Consider the following 16,216-nt stretch of genomic DNA (forward strand, 5'->3'; position numbering starts at 1 on the left):
TCAATGGTCATTGACCTATGGCAGCTAAATATCGCCAAGGCGGGAGAGCCTGCTACCGACCGAGGCCGCAAGTCATGAGGAAGCCGCCTTGGAAGCGGGTTTTCAGACTGTCGCTTTTTTGGGCGAGACTGAGCCCGCTAAGAATCTTAGCTCCTCTGATCCTTTTGAGTCCACATTGGACGAGGAAAAATGGGACCTGCCCGAGCCTCGAAAAGGCCGAAAACCCCGACTGCCTCTTGCTCTGTTGGGGTTTGTTGTGTCCGGGCTGAGGAAAGGATGAATCCTTACCCCTGGACTGTTTGATGGTTACATCCAACGCTCACCAAACAGTCGGTCAGCAGAAAAAGGCAACTGGTTAGGCAACCTTTTTTGGAAGCAGAATCTGCCTTCCATTCACTTAACGAGCAGACCAGGCTCTGCTTAAAAACACGGAGTAGCGGAGGCTACCGCCGCACGGTTCGCAGAGTCCAGGACAACCTGAATCGCGTAAGAAAACAAATGCAGACATTTGAGAGGTTAAGGATGCCACCTGCGGCACAGATGTACGTGTAACCGTGTCAATCTGTGTAAGACAAGCTGAAATAGCTTGGAGTGCCCCAAGGGAGACAATGCCGGAGCCAACGGTGCGCCGACAGCCTCATAGATGGCTTTCGACCAGAGATCCATCTGTCTGTCAGTGGCATCTTTGAGTTTGCAGTTCCATCTCCCACTGCAACTATGGATCTAGCTACAAGCCTGGAGATTGGAGGATGCCGCTCGGGACATTGGGTCCAGTCCTTGACCAAGTCAGGGGACAGGGATAACGTGTATCCTAAGCCGTTTGGAGAAGCGCATATCTGGATAAGCGTGGTGTTCCTGGACTGCCTCTCTGAAGGCAGAGTGGTCCAGAAAAATACGTGAAGCTGACTCCTCCACTGGAGGAGCTGTGAGAAATAACCCACATTCTATAGATGGACGCTATAAGATTATTTACTATGGCGTCACAATCAGGTGTATCCAGATTGAGAGCGGTTTCAGGATCAGAATCCTGAGCCGCTACTTCCGCCTCATTACACAGCGAGTCCTTCTGTTAGGACCCTGATGAAACCGAGGCCGCTCATAGCGAGCCCACTTAGGCTGTCTGGGACTGACGTCCGTGCAGAGCCGTGACTCTGGGATGCGTGTGACATTCCCGGAGCTGTTAGTTATTCACACTGAGGGGGGCCATGGATCAATGATTCAACAGTGCCCATATTGTGAGAGACATGTCCGGACTGCTAGGCTTCTAGTATCATAGCCATAGTCTCAGAAAAACTGTCAGTAAATACTGCAGACACCGTCCTCATCCCCTGGCCATTAGTGCATACAATGGGAGTCCATGTACCTGCCGGCCGTATAGCCGTACATGCTGTACCAGCTGTATAGAAAAACATGTGGTTCTGCACCTTTGTTTTACACAGAGAATATGCTGATAACTCCTCCGCATAATCCAGGAGGGTATATACAACGTGCGACCAAACAGTGCAATGTATATAGTACAAGCATATCTATAAGTGCACTTCTGCACTAGTGGGGTTAGCACCACAGGTGCTGCTTAACGCCTGTTACAGCGATTGTGTGACTATCAGAATGCCAGGGTCTTCCACACTTGTCTCTGTATCGTACAGAAACTGACACTAATGGCTGCCGGCGTCCTTGTAGAGAAGGAAGCCGTGGGCGTGCCTGAGAAAGTGCGGGAATCCGGATTCACAGTGCACACAGTGAGAGGGGTGGAGTATGCAAAACATACTCCAGCTCTCAGCTCTGCTCTATGCAGCGTCACGCCCCTACCCTGACTGTCAGGGCTGTGGGCGGTAACGAAGGGAGACTAGGCCCAGAAGCCGGGGACTCGAGTTAACAGCGCGGCCGCCGTAAAAGCGCGGGCCGCGCTGAAGTCCCCGGCGCACCACAAGTGCCAGCCGCGCCGCAGTTCCAGCGGCCGGCGCGACCGATTCATAGAAGTGGCCAGCGTCCCGCCCCTCTCCTGACTGGCAGGTCTGGGGGCGGGAACGAACGGAAGCAGGCCGCAAAAGCCGGGGACTCTAGTTATCAGCGCGGCCGCCGTAAAAGCGCGGGCCGCGCTGAAGTCCCCGGCGCACCACAAGTGCCAGCCGCGCCGCTGCCAGCGGCCGGCGCGACCGATTCCTGGAAGTGGCCAGCGTCCCGCCCCTCTCCTGACTGGCAGGTCTGGGGGCGGGAACGAACGGAAGCAGGCCGCAAAAGCCGGGGACTCTAGTTATCAGCGCGGCCGCCGTAAAAGCGCAGGCCGCGCTGAAGTCCCCGGCGCACTACAAGTGCCAGCCGCGCCGCAGTCCCAGCGGCCGGCGCGACCAAATCCCATAAGTGAGCCTGCTTCAGCAAAGCTGAATGAGGCCATGGCACAGGCGCCGCAGCGCTGATGTCCCCCGGCGCACTACAACACCCAGCATGCTGCGGTGTGAGCGCCAAATGCACGGGGACACAGAGTACCTTGAGGAAGCAGGGCCATGTCCCTGATGTACTCCGCTCCATCCAGCATCTTCTCCAGGGGCTGTAGATGGAGCACGGTCTCAGTGCCTGGAGACCGGTAAATCCCACTTCACCCAGAGCCCTGTAAAAAGGGATGGGGAAGGAATCAGCATGTGGGCTCCTGCCGCCGTACCCGCAATGGGTACCTCAACCTTACAAACACCTCCGACATACAGTGGGGTGAGAAGGGAGCATGCTGGGGACACTATATGTGTCCTCTTTTCTTCCATCCGACATAGTCAGCAGCTGCTGCTGACTAAAAAGTGGAGCTATGCGTGGATGTGTTGCCTCCTTCGCACAAAGCACAAAACTGGTGAGCCAGTGATCCCACTGGGGGTGTATAGCCAGAAGGGGAGGGGCCTTACACTTTTAAGTGTAATACTTTGTGTGGCCTCCAGAGGCAATAGCTATACACCCAATTGTCTGGGTCTCCCAATGGAGCGACAAAGAAAAAGCAATACGTTTTTAGTAATTTTGCAATTTTCATATTTGGTCCCTGTAGCTTTTTTAGACTCAGTCTCCATGACCTCAGGGAAGAGTTTCCAGCAGTCTCCTTATTAGCAAAGGCAGGATGAGAATGACACCAGATAACACAGGATCCCCCAATCACACCTCACCCTGCTTCCCTCCCTTCACTATGATTTTTGCACAGACTCATTAGATGCTTTGATACAAAAAAATAGGGTCAGGGTCTGTTTATTGTGGCTAATGTTAATGTGTGGGTTCCTGAAACAGGTCAGAATCTAAAAAAGCCCCAGTGGTCAATGTGAAAATTGCAAAAATGTATTTATTATTTTTTTTAACCCCTTCACGACCATGGACATCATGGAGCGTGTCCCGTTAAGCTCTGCCCCCTGCCGCGGGCAGGCGGCGTTGATCGGCACACATATCAGCTGTTTTTAACAGCTGACATGTGTGCCTGCATGTTACGAGTGGAATAGCATTCCACCCGTAACATTAACCCCTTACATCTCGCTGCCAAAGTCTGGCAGTGAAATGTATATACGCGCGGTGAAGATTTTCACTTACCGCCGCCCCCACCGGAAGTCACGTGAGTGATCACGTGACTTTCGGTGGTTGCCATGGTAGCACAGGGTCATGTGATGACGCCCGCAGCTAGGAGGTTTCACTTTCGTTTTCACCCTGCCCGGAGGCCTGGGAAGCAGGAAGTGACTGTATCTGCTGTTTACAGCTGTATAGCTGTGATCAGCAGATAGATAAGAGCAATCGGATTGCTGATCGCTATAGCCCCCTAGGGGGACTAGTAAAATAAAATAAAAGTAAAAAAAAACCCTAAAAGTTCAAATCACCCTCCTTTCCCCCATTGAAAATTAAAGGGTTAAAAAAATAAATAAATATACACATATTTGGTATTGCCGCGTTCAGAAATGCCCGATCTATCAAAATATAAAATCAATTAATCTAATTGGTAAACGGCGTAGTGGCAAAAAAATTCCAAACGCCAAAATTACGTTTTTTGGTCGCCGCAAGTTTTATGCAAAATGCAATAACAGGCGATCAAAACATAGAATCTGCGCATAAATGGTACCATTAGAAAGGTCAGCTCGAGACACAAAAAATAAGCAGTCACTGAGCCATAGATCCCAAAAAATGAGAACTTTACAGGTTTTGGAAAATAGCGCAAAACGTACGCCACTTTTATTAGACAAGCTTGTGAATTTTTTTTTTAACCCCTTAGATACAAGTAAACCTATACATGTTTGGTGTCTACAAACTCGCACCGACCTCAGGCATCATACACACACATCAGTTTTACCATATAGTGAACACAGTGAATAAAACATCCCAAAAACTATTGTGCCATCACACTTTTTTTTGCAGTTTTTCAGTACACCATATGGTAAAACGTATGGTTTAATTTAAAAGTACAACTTGTCCCGCAAAAAACAAGCCCTCATATGGCAAGATTGACGGAAAAATAAAAATGTTACGGCTCTCGGAAGAAGGGGAGCAAATAACAAAAACGCAAAAACGGAAAGTGCCCCGGGGCCGAAGGGGTTAATACAGATTGTGATATTTAAAAAAAAAAAAAAAACAACAAAACCCTGATTTAAACAATAGATCATTTTCTGACTATACCTTTCCTTTAAGACACACATAGTTGATAAATCGATTACCATTGATGATTGGCGGCATAGACAGCAGCACCCCGTTGCTGTCGTAGATCACAGGGTAGACTGGCTTGTCTTCTATTATGTGCAGGAAATGTTTCAGATGGCTGTCAGTCTGCGAACAAGGAAAGCAGATTAGTGGGAGTAATATGGCTTGTGACTATACCATGGGCGATATTCAATAACCCTGAATCTCTGGTAATAACATGTGCATACATGATAATCACCCATCTGGATGTACTAAACTACACATATAAGTGGTTGTGGGGAAGATCACTCACCCGGTACAGCTCCATCACCTCTGGTGCGCTGTACTCTCTGCTCTGGTTCAGTGGCCTGAATCTGATACTGGATGGGGGCTTCGCAGTGTAAATGAACGGTCCAGTGATGGTGTCTAGATCATGGGTTCCAATTGCAACCAGTGTCCTTCGCCTACAAGAGAAAGGGATTTCTAATAACACATCTTTAAAGAAGTATTTCCATCTCCAAGATCCTATCCCAATATGTAGTAGGTGTAATAATAATAATAAAGAGAATTTTGTTTACTTACCGTAAATTCTTTTTCTTATAGTTCCGTATTAGGAGACCCAGACATTGGGTGTATAGCTTCTGCCTCCGGAGGACACACAAAGTACTACACTAAAAAGTGTAGCTCCTCCCTCTGAGCCTATACACCCCCTGGAGAACCAGATGTAGCCAGTTTAGTGCAAAAGCTGAAGGAGAATAGCCACCCACAAGTAAAAACAGAGCAAGAACCGGAACAACCGGAGACTCTGTCCCCGAACAAGAGCCGGTGATAACACGCGGAACAAGAAACTGCCAACAGGCAACAGGGAGGGAGCTGGGTCTCCCAATATGGAACTATAAGAAAAAGAATTTACGGTAAGTAAACAAAATTCTCTTTCTTTATCGTTCCTATGGGAGACCCAGACATTGGGACGTCTCAAAGCAGTCCATGGGTGGGAATAAACAGAAAAACTGAGAAGTAGGCGGAGCCTAACTTCACAAATGGGCGACAGCCGCCTGAAGGACGTGTCTGCCCAAGCTCGCATCTGCCAAACCATGAGCATGCACTTGGTAGTGCTTTGAAAAGGTATGCAGGCTAGTCCAAGTGGCAACCTGACAGACTTGCTGAGCCGTAGCCTGGTGCCTGAAAGCCCAAGAGGCACCGACAGCTCTGGTCGAGTGTGCTTTGATCCCCGGCGGGGGAGGCACCTGAGTACTCTGGTAGGCATCCGAAATGGTCGACCTAATCCAACGGGCTAAGGTCGGCTTAGAAGCAGAGAGGCCCTTACGCCAACCTGTGGTTAGCACAAAAAGAGAGGTGCACCGCCTAAGAGCAGCGGTGCGAGACACCTAGATCCGGAGCGCCCGCACCAGATCCAGAGTATGCAACGCTTTTTCAAAGCGATGAACAGGAGCCGGACAAAAGGAAGGCAGGGTAATGTCCTGGTTAAGGTGGAAAGGAGAAACCACCTTAGGGAGAAAGTCCGGAGTCGGACGGAGAACCACCTTGTCTTGATGAAAGACCAAAAAAGGTGACTCCGAAGAGAGCGCAGCCAAATCAGAGACTCTCCTGAGGGAAGTTATGGCCACTAGAAAGACAACTTTCTGTGAAAGACGAAACAAAGAAACCTCCCTAAGAGGCTCAAAGGGGGGTTTCTGCAAGGCCGTGAGGACCAAATTGAGGTCCCAGGGATCCAAGGGGTGCCGGTAAGGCGGAATGATGTGAGACGCGCCCTGCATGAAGGTGCGGACCTGAGCCAGCCGGGCGATACGCCGCTGGAACAGCACTGACAGAGTCGAGACTTGTCCCTTGAGAGAATTGAGGGACAGTCCTAGCTGCAGACCGGACTGTAAAAAGGACAGAAGGGTCGGCAAGGAAAAAGGCCAAGGAGCATGGCCGGAAGAGCGACACCAGGACAGGAAAATTTTCCAAGTCCTGTGATAGATCTTGGCCGAGGAAGACTTCCGGGCCCGAGTCATAGTGGAAATGACTTCAGGAGGAATACCAGAAGCCGTCAAGATCCAGGACTCAAGAGCCACGCCGTCAATCTGAGAGCCGCAGAATTCTGGCGGAAATACGGACCTTGTGAGAGAAGGTCTGGACGGTCCGGAAGATGCCACGGCACCTCTACGGACAGATGGAGCAGGTCTGGGTACCAAGCTCGCCTGGGCCAGTCCGGAGCAATGAGGATGACCCGACGGCCCTCTATTCTGATCTTGCGCAGGACTCTGGGCAAGAGAGCTAGAGGGGGAAACACGTAGGACAGACAAAACTGGGACCAGTCTTGAACCAGAGCGTCCGCTGCGAAGGCCTGAGGATCATGGGAGCGAGCCACGTAAATCGGAACCTTGTTGTTGTGACGGGATGCCATTAGGTCCACGTCCGGAGTGCCCCACTTGCGGCAGATTGACTGAAACACTGCCGGATGCAAGGACCACTCGCCACTGTCCACGGTTTGACGGCTGAGATAATCTGCCTCCCAGTTTTCCGCGCCTGGGATGTGGACTGCGGATATGGTAGACTTGGAGTCCTCCGGTCATTGAAGGATACGTTGTACCTCTAACATTGCCAGGCAGCTGCGTGTCCCGCCTTGGTGATTGGTGTAGGCAACCGCTGTCGCGTTGTCTGACTGGACTCGGATGTGCTTGCCCGCCAATAGGTGGTGAAAAGCTAGGAGAGCCAGGAGCACGGCTCTGGTTTCCAGCACATTGATCGAGAGGGCTGACTCGGATGGAGTCCAAGTGCCCTGTGCTCGGTGGTGGAGACATACCGCTCCCCAGCCGGATAGACTGGCATCCGTGGTGAGGACCACCCAGGACAGAGCCAGGAAGGAGCGTCCCTGAGACAGAGAGAGGGGCCGAAGCCACCACTGAAGAGAGCTCCTGGTCTGTGGCGACAGAGCCACTAACCTGTGCAAGGAGGAAGGCCGCTTGTCCCAACAGCGGAGAATGTCCAGCTGCAGAGGACGCAGATGGAACTGGGCAAAGGGAACAGCCTCCATTGACGCCACCATCTGACCCAGCACCTGCATCAGGTGCCTGATGGAATAACGGCGGGGCCTCAGCAGAGAGCGCACCGCCAGTTGGAGGGACTGCTATTTGATCAAGGGCAACTTCACAAGTGCCGGCAGAGTCTCGAACTGCATCCCTAGGTACGTGAGACTCTGGGTCGGAGTCAGAGTGGATTTGGGCAGATTGACCAGCCACCCGCATTGGGCTAGAGTGGCGAGAGTGAGCGAGACACTCCGCTGACAGTCTGCGCTGGATGAAGCCTTGACTAGAAGGTCGTCCAGGTAAGGAATCACTGCCAACCCCTGGAGGTGCAGAACCGCAATCACTGCTGCCATGACCTTAGTGAATACCCGAGGAGCCGTGGCTAACCCGAAGGGGAGAGCCATGAATTGGAAATGTTCCTCTCCGATTGCAAACCGTAGCCAACGCTGGTGAAAAACTGCAATTGGCACATGCAGATGGATGCCAGGAAATCCCCTTGGGTCATTGAGGCAATGACTGACCGCAGAGATTCCATGCGAAAATGCCGCACCTGAACATGCTTGTTGAGAAGCTTGAGATCCAGGATGGGCCGGAAGGAACCGTCCTTTTTGGGGACTAGGAAGAGATTTGAGTAGAAACCTCTGAACCGTTCCCGGGCGGGAACCGGTACAATTACTCCGTTGGCCTGCAAGGATGCCACGGCCTGAGAGAAGGCGGCGGCCTTGGAACAGGGGGGAGTTGACAGAAAAAATCTGTTTGGCGGGCTGGAAGAGAATTCTATCCTGTAGCCGTGGGAGATGACATCCCGCTTCTGTGGACGCGCCTTTGTGCGCCAGTTGGATTTTTGGTCCTTGGCTGAGTTAGTGGACGAGGCCGAGGGCTTAGAGGACGACCAGTTGGAGGAACGAAACCTCGACTGGTTCCTACCCTGGACCGGTTTCCTGGTTTTGGCTTGTGGCATGGAAGTACTCTTCCCGCCAGTAGCTTCCTTAATAATTTCATCCAGTTGTTCACCGAATAGCCTGGACCCAGCAAAAGGGAGCCCACCAAGGTACTTCTTTGAAGAAGCATCTGCCTTCCACTCTCGAAGCCACAAGATCCTGCGGAAAGCGAGGGAATTAGCCGAAGCCACCGCAGTGCGGTGAGAAGCCTCCAGCATGGCAGACATGGCATAGGATGAAAAAGCAGAAGCTTGGGAAGTTAAGGCAACCATTTCGGGCATAGATTCCCTGGCGAGGGAATGCATCTCCTCTAGAGAAGCAGAGATGGCTTTGAGAGCCCACACTGCTGCAAAAGATGGGGAGAACGAGGCCCCTGCCGCCTCATATACAGATTTGGCCAGAAGGTCAACCTGGCGGTCAGTGGAATCCTTAAGAGAGGTGCCATCAGCCACTGATACCACGGTCCGGGCTGAGAGTCTAGACACCGGGGGGGTCTACCTTTGGTGAATGAGCCCACTCCTTGACCACCTCAGGTGGAAAGGGAAAACGGTCATCAGAACCACGCTTTGGGAAGCGTTTGTCAGGACATGCCCTAGGCTTGGTCACAGCGGCCTGAAAACTGGAGTGGTTAAAGAACACACTCTTTGTCCTCTTAGGCAAGGTAAACTGGTGCTTTTCTGCCAGAGAGGGTTGCTCCTCTGATACTGGCGGATTGAGGTTCAGTACAGAATTAATGGACGCAATCAAATCACTAACATCTGAGTCACTTTCGGACAGATCAATGGGGCACATGGAGGTAGCCTCCGAGCCCCCTGTAAAGGCATCCTCCTCGTCCCGCGAGTCAGCCCCAGATGAAGAATCCTCTGTGAGCTCCGCTGAGAGAGCCCTAGCAGCAGAGGCACCCTGTGAAGGGGGCTCATGCATGTTCAGCAAAGTCCGGGACAGCTGTCCCATGGAGTCGGCAAAAGACTGGGAGATTCTACCCAAGCCGGGGGTTCAGCCACAGGAGCCGGAGCAGCCGGAGAGACCACTGTGGGTGCGATTCCAGGCTGAGGCATTGTCAGGTTAGAGCAGGCATCACAATGTGGATATGTGCTCGGATCAGGCAGCACGAGCTTACATGCAGTGCATACTGAATATAGCTTTGGAGCCTTGCTCCTCATGTGAGACATGCTGCTGAAGTGGGGGCTCGCCAGAGTGACCCCCAGAGAGTATATACAGAGGCCCACAACCAGAGGTTGTGGCTTACCAGACCGCTGGAGCGGTGTTGTGTGCCCTCCAGATCCCGAAGCCCGGACCCCCAAGCACCTCAGCAGGGATGCTGCAGCCAGTGATGACCGCAGAGAAAACGCTGATAAAATGGTGCCGGAGCGAGGAGAGGGGGCGGGACCAACCCTGAGAGCGGGATCTGGAGGGCCAAAGAGACTTACAGGGGAGGAGACATGTACTCAGTGAGGAGTGTCTCTCCCCTGTGTAGAACGGCCGCTGGGCGGAGCCGCACTGTCCCTCTGCATGAATGACATGCGTGGGCAGTGAAACCGAAAGTAGGCCTCCGGCGAAGCCGGGGCCTAAATTTGAGCGGTGCGGCCGGCGCGCAGGCACCATCGGCGCGGTTCTCAGGCGACAGCCAGAGAACCGGCCGGAAATGTCAGAAAACTCACTCAGCACACTCTCCCACCATAATAAAGTACAGGGACCCCCAGAATATAAACGTCTCAGGTACTTAGCTTGCTGAGACGCAGGGTTCCAAGTCCCTGGGGATGAGTGCTCCGTCCAGCAGGATCCTGAAGGGCTGCGGATGGAGACCGGTTTCCTGCAAAGCATGGAGAACCGTGCTGGCTCCCACTTCAAGCCAGAGCCCGAGGGATGGTGAAGGAGCGCGGCATGTAAGGCTCCAGCCTTGGTATCAATCTTAACAGCACCGCCGACACAGTGGGGTGAGAAGGGACATGCCGGGGGTCCAGACTTAGACCCGCTTTTCTTCAAACTCTTTCCAAAAATGAAAAATCAGATGAGAATGCATGTGTGGATGTATGCCTCCTGAAGACAAAGCAATGAACTGGCTAGATCTGGTTCTCCAGGGGGTGTATAGGCTCAGAGGGAGGAGCTACACTTTTTAGTGTAGTACTTTTTGTGTCCTCCGGAGGCAGAAGCTATACACCCGATGTCTGGGTCTCCCATAGGAACGATAAAGAAAATAATAATATTAGTAATTATCTCCAATTAGAAATGTAGTATAGTTAGCCTGATTAGTTATGTTGCTTACCTCATGGGCAGGGCATTGCAGCTTAGGTATCCATAGTAACGACCATGATCAACTAACTGTCACTATACAAGTGGTCATTACTATGGATAACTAAGCTGTAATGCCCTGCACATGAGGTAAGCAACACAGCTAATCAGGAGAACTATACTACATTTCTATTTGGAGTTATTTGCTAATATTACAGTGGGTATGGAAAGTGTTCAGACCCCTTTAAATTTTTCCCTCTGTTTCACTGCGGCCATTTGGTAAATTCAAAAAAAAGGGAATTTTGTTTACTTACCGTAAATTCCTTTTCTTCTAGCTCCTATTGGGAGACCCAGACAATTTGGGTGTATAGCTTCTGCCTCTGGAGGCCACACAAAGTATTACACTTTAAAAAGTGTAACCCCTCCCCTCTGCCTATACACCCTCCCGTGGACCACGGGCTCCTCAGTTTTGGAGCAAAAGCAGGAAGGAGATAACTTATAAATTGGTCTAGGGTAAATTCAATCCGAAGGATGTTCGGAGAACTGAAGACCATGAACCATAAGAACAAATCAACATCAACAACATGTGTACACAAAAGAACAACCAGCCCGAAGGGCACAGGGGTGGGTGCTGGGTCTCCCAATAGGAGCTAGAAGAAAAGGAATTTACGGTAAGTAAACAAAATTCCCTTTTTCTTTGCCGCTCCATTGGGAGACCCAGACAATTGGGACGTCCAAGAGCAGTCCCTGGGTGGGTAAAAGAATACCTCAATCAAAAGAGCCGAAAACGGCCCCCTCTTACAGGTGGGCAACCGCCGCCTGAAGGACTCGCCTACCTAGACTGGCGTCTGCCGAAGCATAGGTATGCACTTGATAGTGCTTCGTGAAAGTGTGCAGACTAGACCACGTAGCTGCCTGACACAGCTGCTGAGCCGTCGCCCGGTGCCGCAATGCCCAGGACGCACCTACGGCTCTGGTAGAATGGGCTTTCAGCCCTGAAGGGAGCGGAAGCCCAGAAGAACGGTAGGCCTCGAGAATCGGTTCCTTGATCCACCGAGCCAAGGTTGACTTGGAGGCCTGAGAGCCCTTACGCTGGCCAGCGACAAGGACAAAGAGCGCATCTGAACGGCGCAGGGGCGCCGTGCGAGACATGTAGAACTGGAGTGCTCTCACTAGATCCAAAGAGTGCAAATCCTTTTCACACTGGTGAATTGGATTAGGGCAAAAGGAAGGCAAGGAGATATCCTGATTTAGGTGAAAAGGGGATACCACCTTAGGGAGAAATTCCGGGACAGGACGCAGAACCACCTTATCCTGGTGAAAAACCAGGAAGGGGGCTTTGCATGACAGCGCTGCAAGCTCAGACACTCTCCGAAGTGATGTGACTGCCACCAGGAAGGCCACCTTCTGCAAAAGACGGGACAGAGAGACATCCCGCAGCGGCTCTAAAGGCGGCTTTTGAAGAGCCGTCAGGACCCTGTTAAGATCCCAAAGGTTCCAACGGACATTTGTAAGGTGGGACCATGTGGCAGACCCCCTGCAGGAACGTGCGGACCTGCGGAAGCCTGGCTAGACGCTTTTGAAAAAACACGGATAGCGCCGATACTTGGCCCTTGAGAGAGCCGAGGGACAAACCCTTGTCCATTCCAGATTGTAGGAATGAAAGGAATGTGGGTAAGGCAAACGGCCATGGCGGAAAGCCGTTATCAGCGCACTAGGATAGGAAGATTTGCCAAGACCTGTAATAGATCTTGGCGGACGTTGGCTTCCTGGCTTGTCTCATGGTGGCAATGACATCCTGAGATAACCCTGAAGACACTAGGAGCCAGGACTCAATGGCCACACAGTCAGGTTGAGGGCCACAGAATTCAGATGGAAAAACGGGTCTTGTGACAGCAAGTCTGGGCGGTCTGGAAGTGCCCACAGTTGACCCACCGTGAGATGCCACAGATCCGGATACCACGACCGCCGCGGCCAGTCTGAAGCGACGAGAATGGCGCGACGGCAGTCGGACCTGATCTTGCGTAGTACCCTGGGCAGCATCACCAGAGGGGGAAACACATAAGGCAGTCGAAGCTGCGACCAATCCTGGACTAAAGCGTCCGCTGCCAGAGCTCTGTGATCCTGAGACCGTGCCATGAAGGCCGGGACCTTGTTGTTGTGTCATGACGCCATGAGATCGACGTCCGGCGTTCCCCAGCGGCGACAGATCTCTTGAAACACGTCTGGATGCAGAGACCATTCCCCCGCGTCCATGCCCTGATGACTGAGAAAATCTGCTTCCCAGTTTTCTACGCCCGGGATGTGAACTGCGGAGATGGTGGAGCCTGTGGCTTCCACCCACTGCAGAATCCGCCGGACTTCCTGGAAGGCTTGACGACTGCGAGTGCCGCCTTGGTGGTTGATGTAGGCGACGGCAGTGGCGTTGTCCGACTGGATTCGGATCTGTCTGCCCTCCAGCCACCGATGGAAAGCCAATAGGGCTAGATATACTGCCCTTATCTCCAGGATATTGATCTGAAGGGACGATCCTATCGGAGTCCAGGTTCCTTGAGCCCTGTGGTGGAGAAAAAACGCTCCCCAACCTGACAGGCTCGCGTCCGTGGTGACCACGGCCCAGGTTGGGGGTAGGAAGGATTCTCCCCGAGACAGATGTGGGTAGGAGCCACCACTGAAGTGATGTTTTGGTTGCAAGTGAAAGAGAGATGTTCTTGTCGAGGGAAGCCGCACTCTTGTCCCATTTGCGAAGAATGTCCCATTGGAGTGGCCGTAGATGGAATTGCGCGAACGGCACTGCCTCCATAGCTGCAACCATCTTCCCCAGGAAGTGCATGAGGCGCCTTAAGGGGTGAGACTGACTCCGAAGAAGTGATTGCACCGCCGCCTGCAGAGAAAGCTGTTTGTCCCGCGGTAGCTTGACTAACGCTGGTTGGGTATGAAACTCCATCCCGAGGTAAGTCAGTGATTGGGTCGGTGTCAACTTGGATTTCGGGAAATTGATGATCCACCCGAACTGCTGGAGAGTCGCCAGAGCGACGGGAAGGCTTTGTTGACACGCCACCCGAGAAGGGGCCCTGACTAGGAGATCGTCTAAGTAGGGGATCACCGAGTGGCCCTGAGAGTGCAGGACCGCCACGACGGATGCCATGACTTTGGTGAAAACCCGTGGGGCTGTCGCCAGGCCGAAAGGCAATGCCACGAACTGGAGGTGTTCATCCCCGATGGCGAAACGCAGGAAACGTTGATGTTCGGGTGCGATCGGCACATGGAGATAAGCATCCTTGATGTCGATCGATGCTAGGAAGTCTCCTTGTGACATCGAGGCGATGACCGAGCGGAGAGATTCCATCCGAAACCGTCTGGTTCTCACATGTCTGTTGAGTAGCTTGAGGTCCAGAACGGGACGGAATGACCCGTCCTTTTTTGGCACCACGAACAAGTTGGAGTAAAATCCGCGACCACGTTCCTGAAGGGGAACGGGAATCACAACTCCTTCGATCTTTAGAGTGTCCACTGCCTGAAAAAGTGCTTCGGCCTGTGCGGGGGGTGGAGAGGTTCTGAAGAAACGAGCCGTAGGTCGGGAGCTGAACTCTATCCTGTAACCATGAGACAGAATGTCTCTCACCCACCGGTCTTGAACATGTGGCCACCAGGCGTCGCCAAAGCGGGAGAGCCTGCCACCGACCGAGGATGTGGCTAGGTGAGGCCGAGAGTCAGGAGGAGGCCGTCTTGGAGGCAGTGTCTCCTGCGGCCTTTTGGGGGCGTGACTTGGACCGCCACGCATAGGAGTTCCTCTGGCCTTTCTCCGGCCGGTTGGACGAAGAGGATTGGGGCTTGGCGGAGGGACGAAAGGACCGAAACCTCGATTGGATTTTTCTCTGCTGAGGTCTCTTAGGTTTGGACTGGGGTAAGGAGGAGTCCTTTCCCGAGGATTCCTTAATAATCTCATCCAATCGTTCGCCAAATAAACGTTCGCCAGAAAAAGGCAAACCAGTTAAGAACCTTTTGGAAGCAGAGTCTGCTTTCCATTCGCGCAGCCACATGGCCCTGCGGACTGCCACGGAGTTAGCAGATGCTACAGCCGTACGGCTAGTGGAGTCCAGGACGGCGTTCATGGCGTAGGATGAAAAAGCTGATGCCTGAGAGGTCAAGGAAGAAACATGCGGAGCAGAATTCCGTGTGACAGCATTAATCTCAGTCAGACAAGCCGAGATTGCTTGGAGAGCCCACACAGCCGCAAAGGCCGGGGCGAAAGACGCACCCGTGGCCTCATAAATAGACTTCACCAAGAGCTCTGTCTGTCTGTCAGTGGCATTCTTCAGGGATGAGCCATCGGCAACAGACACAACGGACCTAGCAGCCAATCTAGAGACTGGAGGATCCACCTTGGGAGAGTGTGCCCAGCCCTTAACGACTTCAGGTGGAAAGGGATAACGCGTGTCAGTGAGCCGTTTAGCAAAGCGCTTGTCCGGAACCGCTCTGGGCTTCTGGACAGCGTCCCTGAAGTTAGAGTGATCAAAAAACGTATTGCGCGTACGTTTGGGGAATCGAAATTGGTGTTTCTCCTGCTGAGAAGCCGACTCCTCTACAGGTGGAGGCGGGGGAGAGAGATCCAACACCTGGTTGATGGACGAAATAAGATCATTTACTAAGGCGTCCCCCTCAGGGGTATCAAGGTTGAGGGCGAAGTCAGGGTCAGAGCCCTGAGCTCCCACGTCCGCCTCGTCATCCTGAGAGTCCTCAAGCTGAGATCCAGAGCAGCGTGAGGAGGCCGGGGAAGAGTCCCAGCGAGGCCGCTTAGCCGGTCTGGGACTGCGATCCGGGCAGGAGTCCTCCGCCTGGGACCTAGGGGCTATCCTGGGAGCGCGCTGCAGCGTGGACCGAGAAGGCCCTGGAGGAGACAAACTAACAGGGGCCGGTGCCTGTGAAGAGCCCGGTCTGGACTGCAATGCCTCAAGGAGCTTAGATGACCATTTGTCCATAGACTGTGCAATGGATTGAGAAAGTGACAGAGAGTTTCTCAGCGAAAGAGACCAATGACGGTGACTCTGTCCCTGCAGCCTGCTCAGGAGGAGCAGGGGGATCTACATGAGCCGAGGGGCCCACAAGTGCCCGAGGCTCCGGCTGAGCAAGCGTGGCAGGAGTCGAGCATTGATCAGTGAGGGTAGGTGGATCCCGCAGGCAACATAGCCCCACAAGAGGTACAGGCTGCGAAAAAAACCTGTGCCTTAGGGGCTTTGCTCCTTGTGGACGACATGCTGTAAGCAATAAGTGTCCCTTAGGAGAGCGACCACTGAGGGTATATGGGAAAGGGTTATACAGCCGTTCCAAATATATTATATATATATATATATATATATATATATATAATCACGGCACCCTAGG

At 52.7% G+C, this 16,216-nt stretch overlaps 1 protein-coding gene across 1 annotated transcript in view; it reads right to left on the reverse strand.

The window, feature by feature from the left end:
• FARSB (phenylalanyl-tRNA synthetase subunit beta) overlaps positions 1-16,216 on the reverse strand; it is a 134,596-nt gene that overhangs the window by 103,956 nt on the left and 14,424 nt on the right. The window contains exons 6-7 of the mRNA XM_075340819.1: positions 4,940-5,090; positions 4,665-4,773 (exon numbers count right to left, since the gene is read on the reverse strand). Coding sequence (XP_075196934.1) covers positions 4,665-4,773; positions 4,940-5,090 — 260 coding nt within the window. The remainder of the gene's footprint in view (positions 1-4,664; positions 4,774-4,939; positions 5,091-16,216) is intronic.

The sequence above is a fragment of the Anomaloglossus baeobatrachus genome, chromosome 3 (assembly GCF_048569485.1).
Source record: "Anomaloglossus baeobatrachus isolate aAnoBae1 chromosome 3, aAnoBae1.hap1, whole genome shotgun sequence".
NCBI classification, from domain to species: Eukaryota; Metazoa; Chordata; class Amphibia; order Anura; family Aromobatidae; genus Anomaloglossus; species Anomaloglossus baeobatrachus.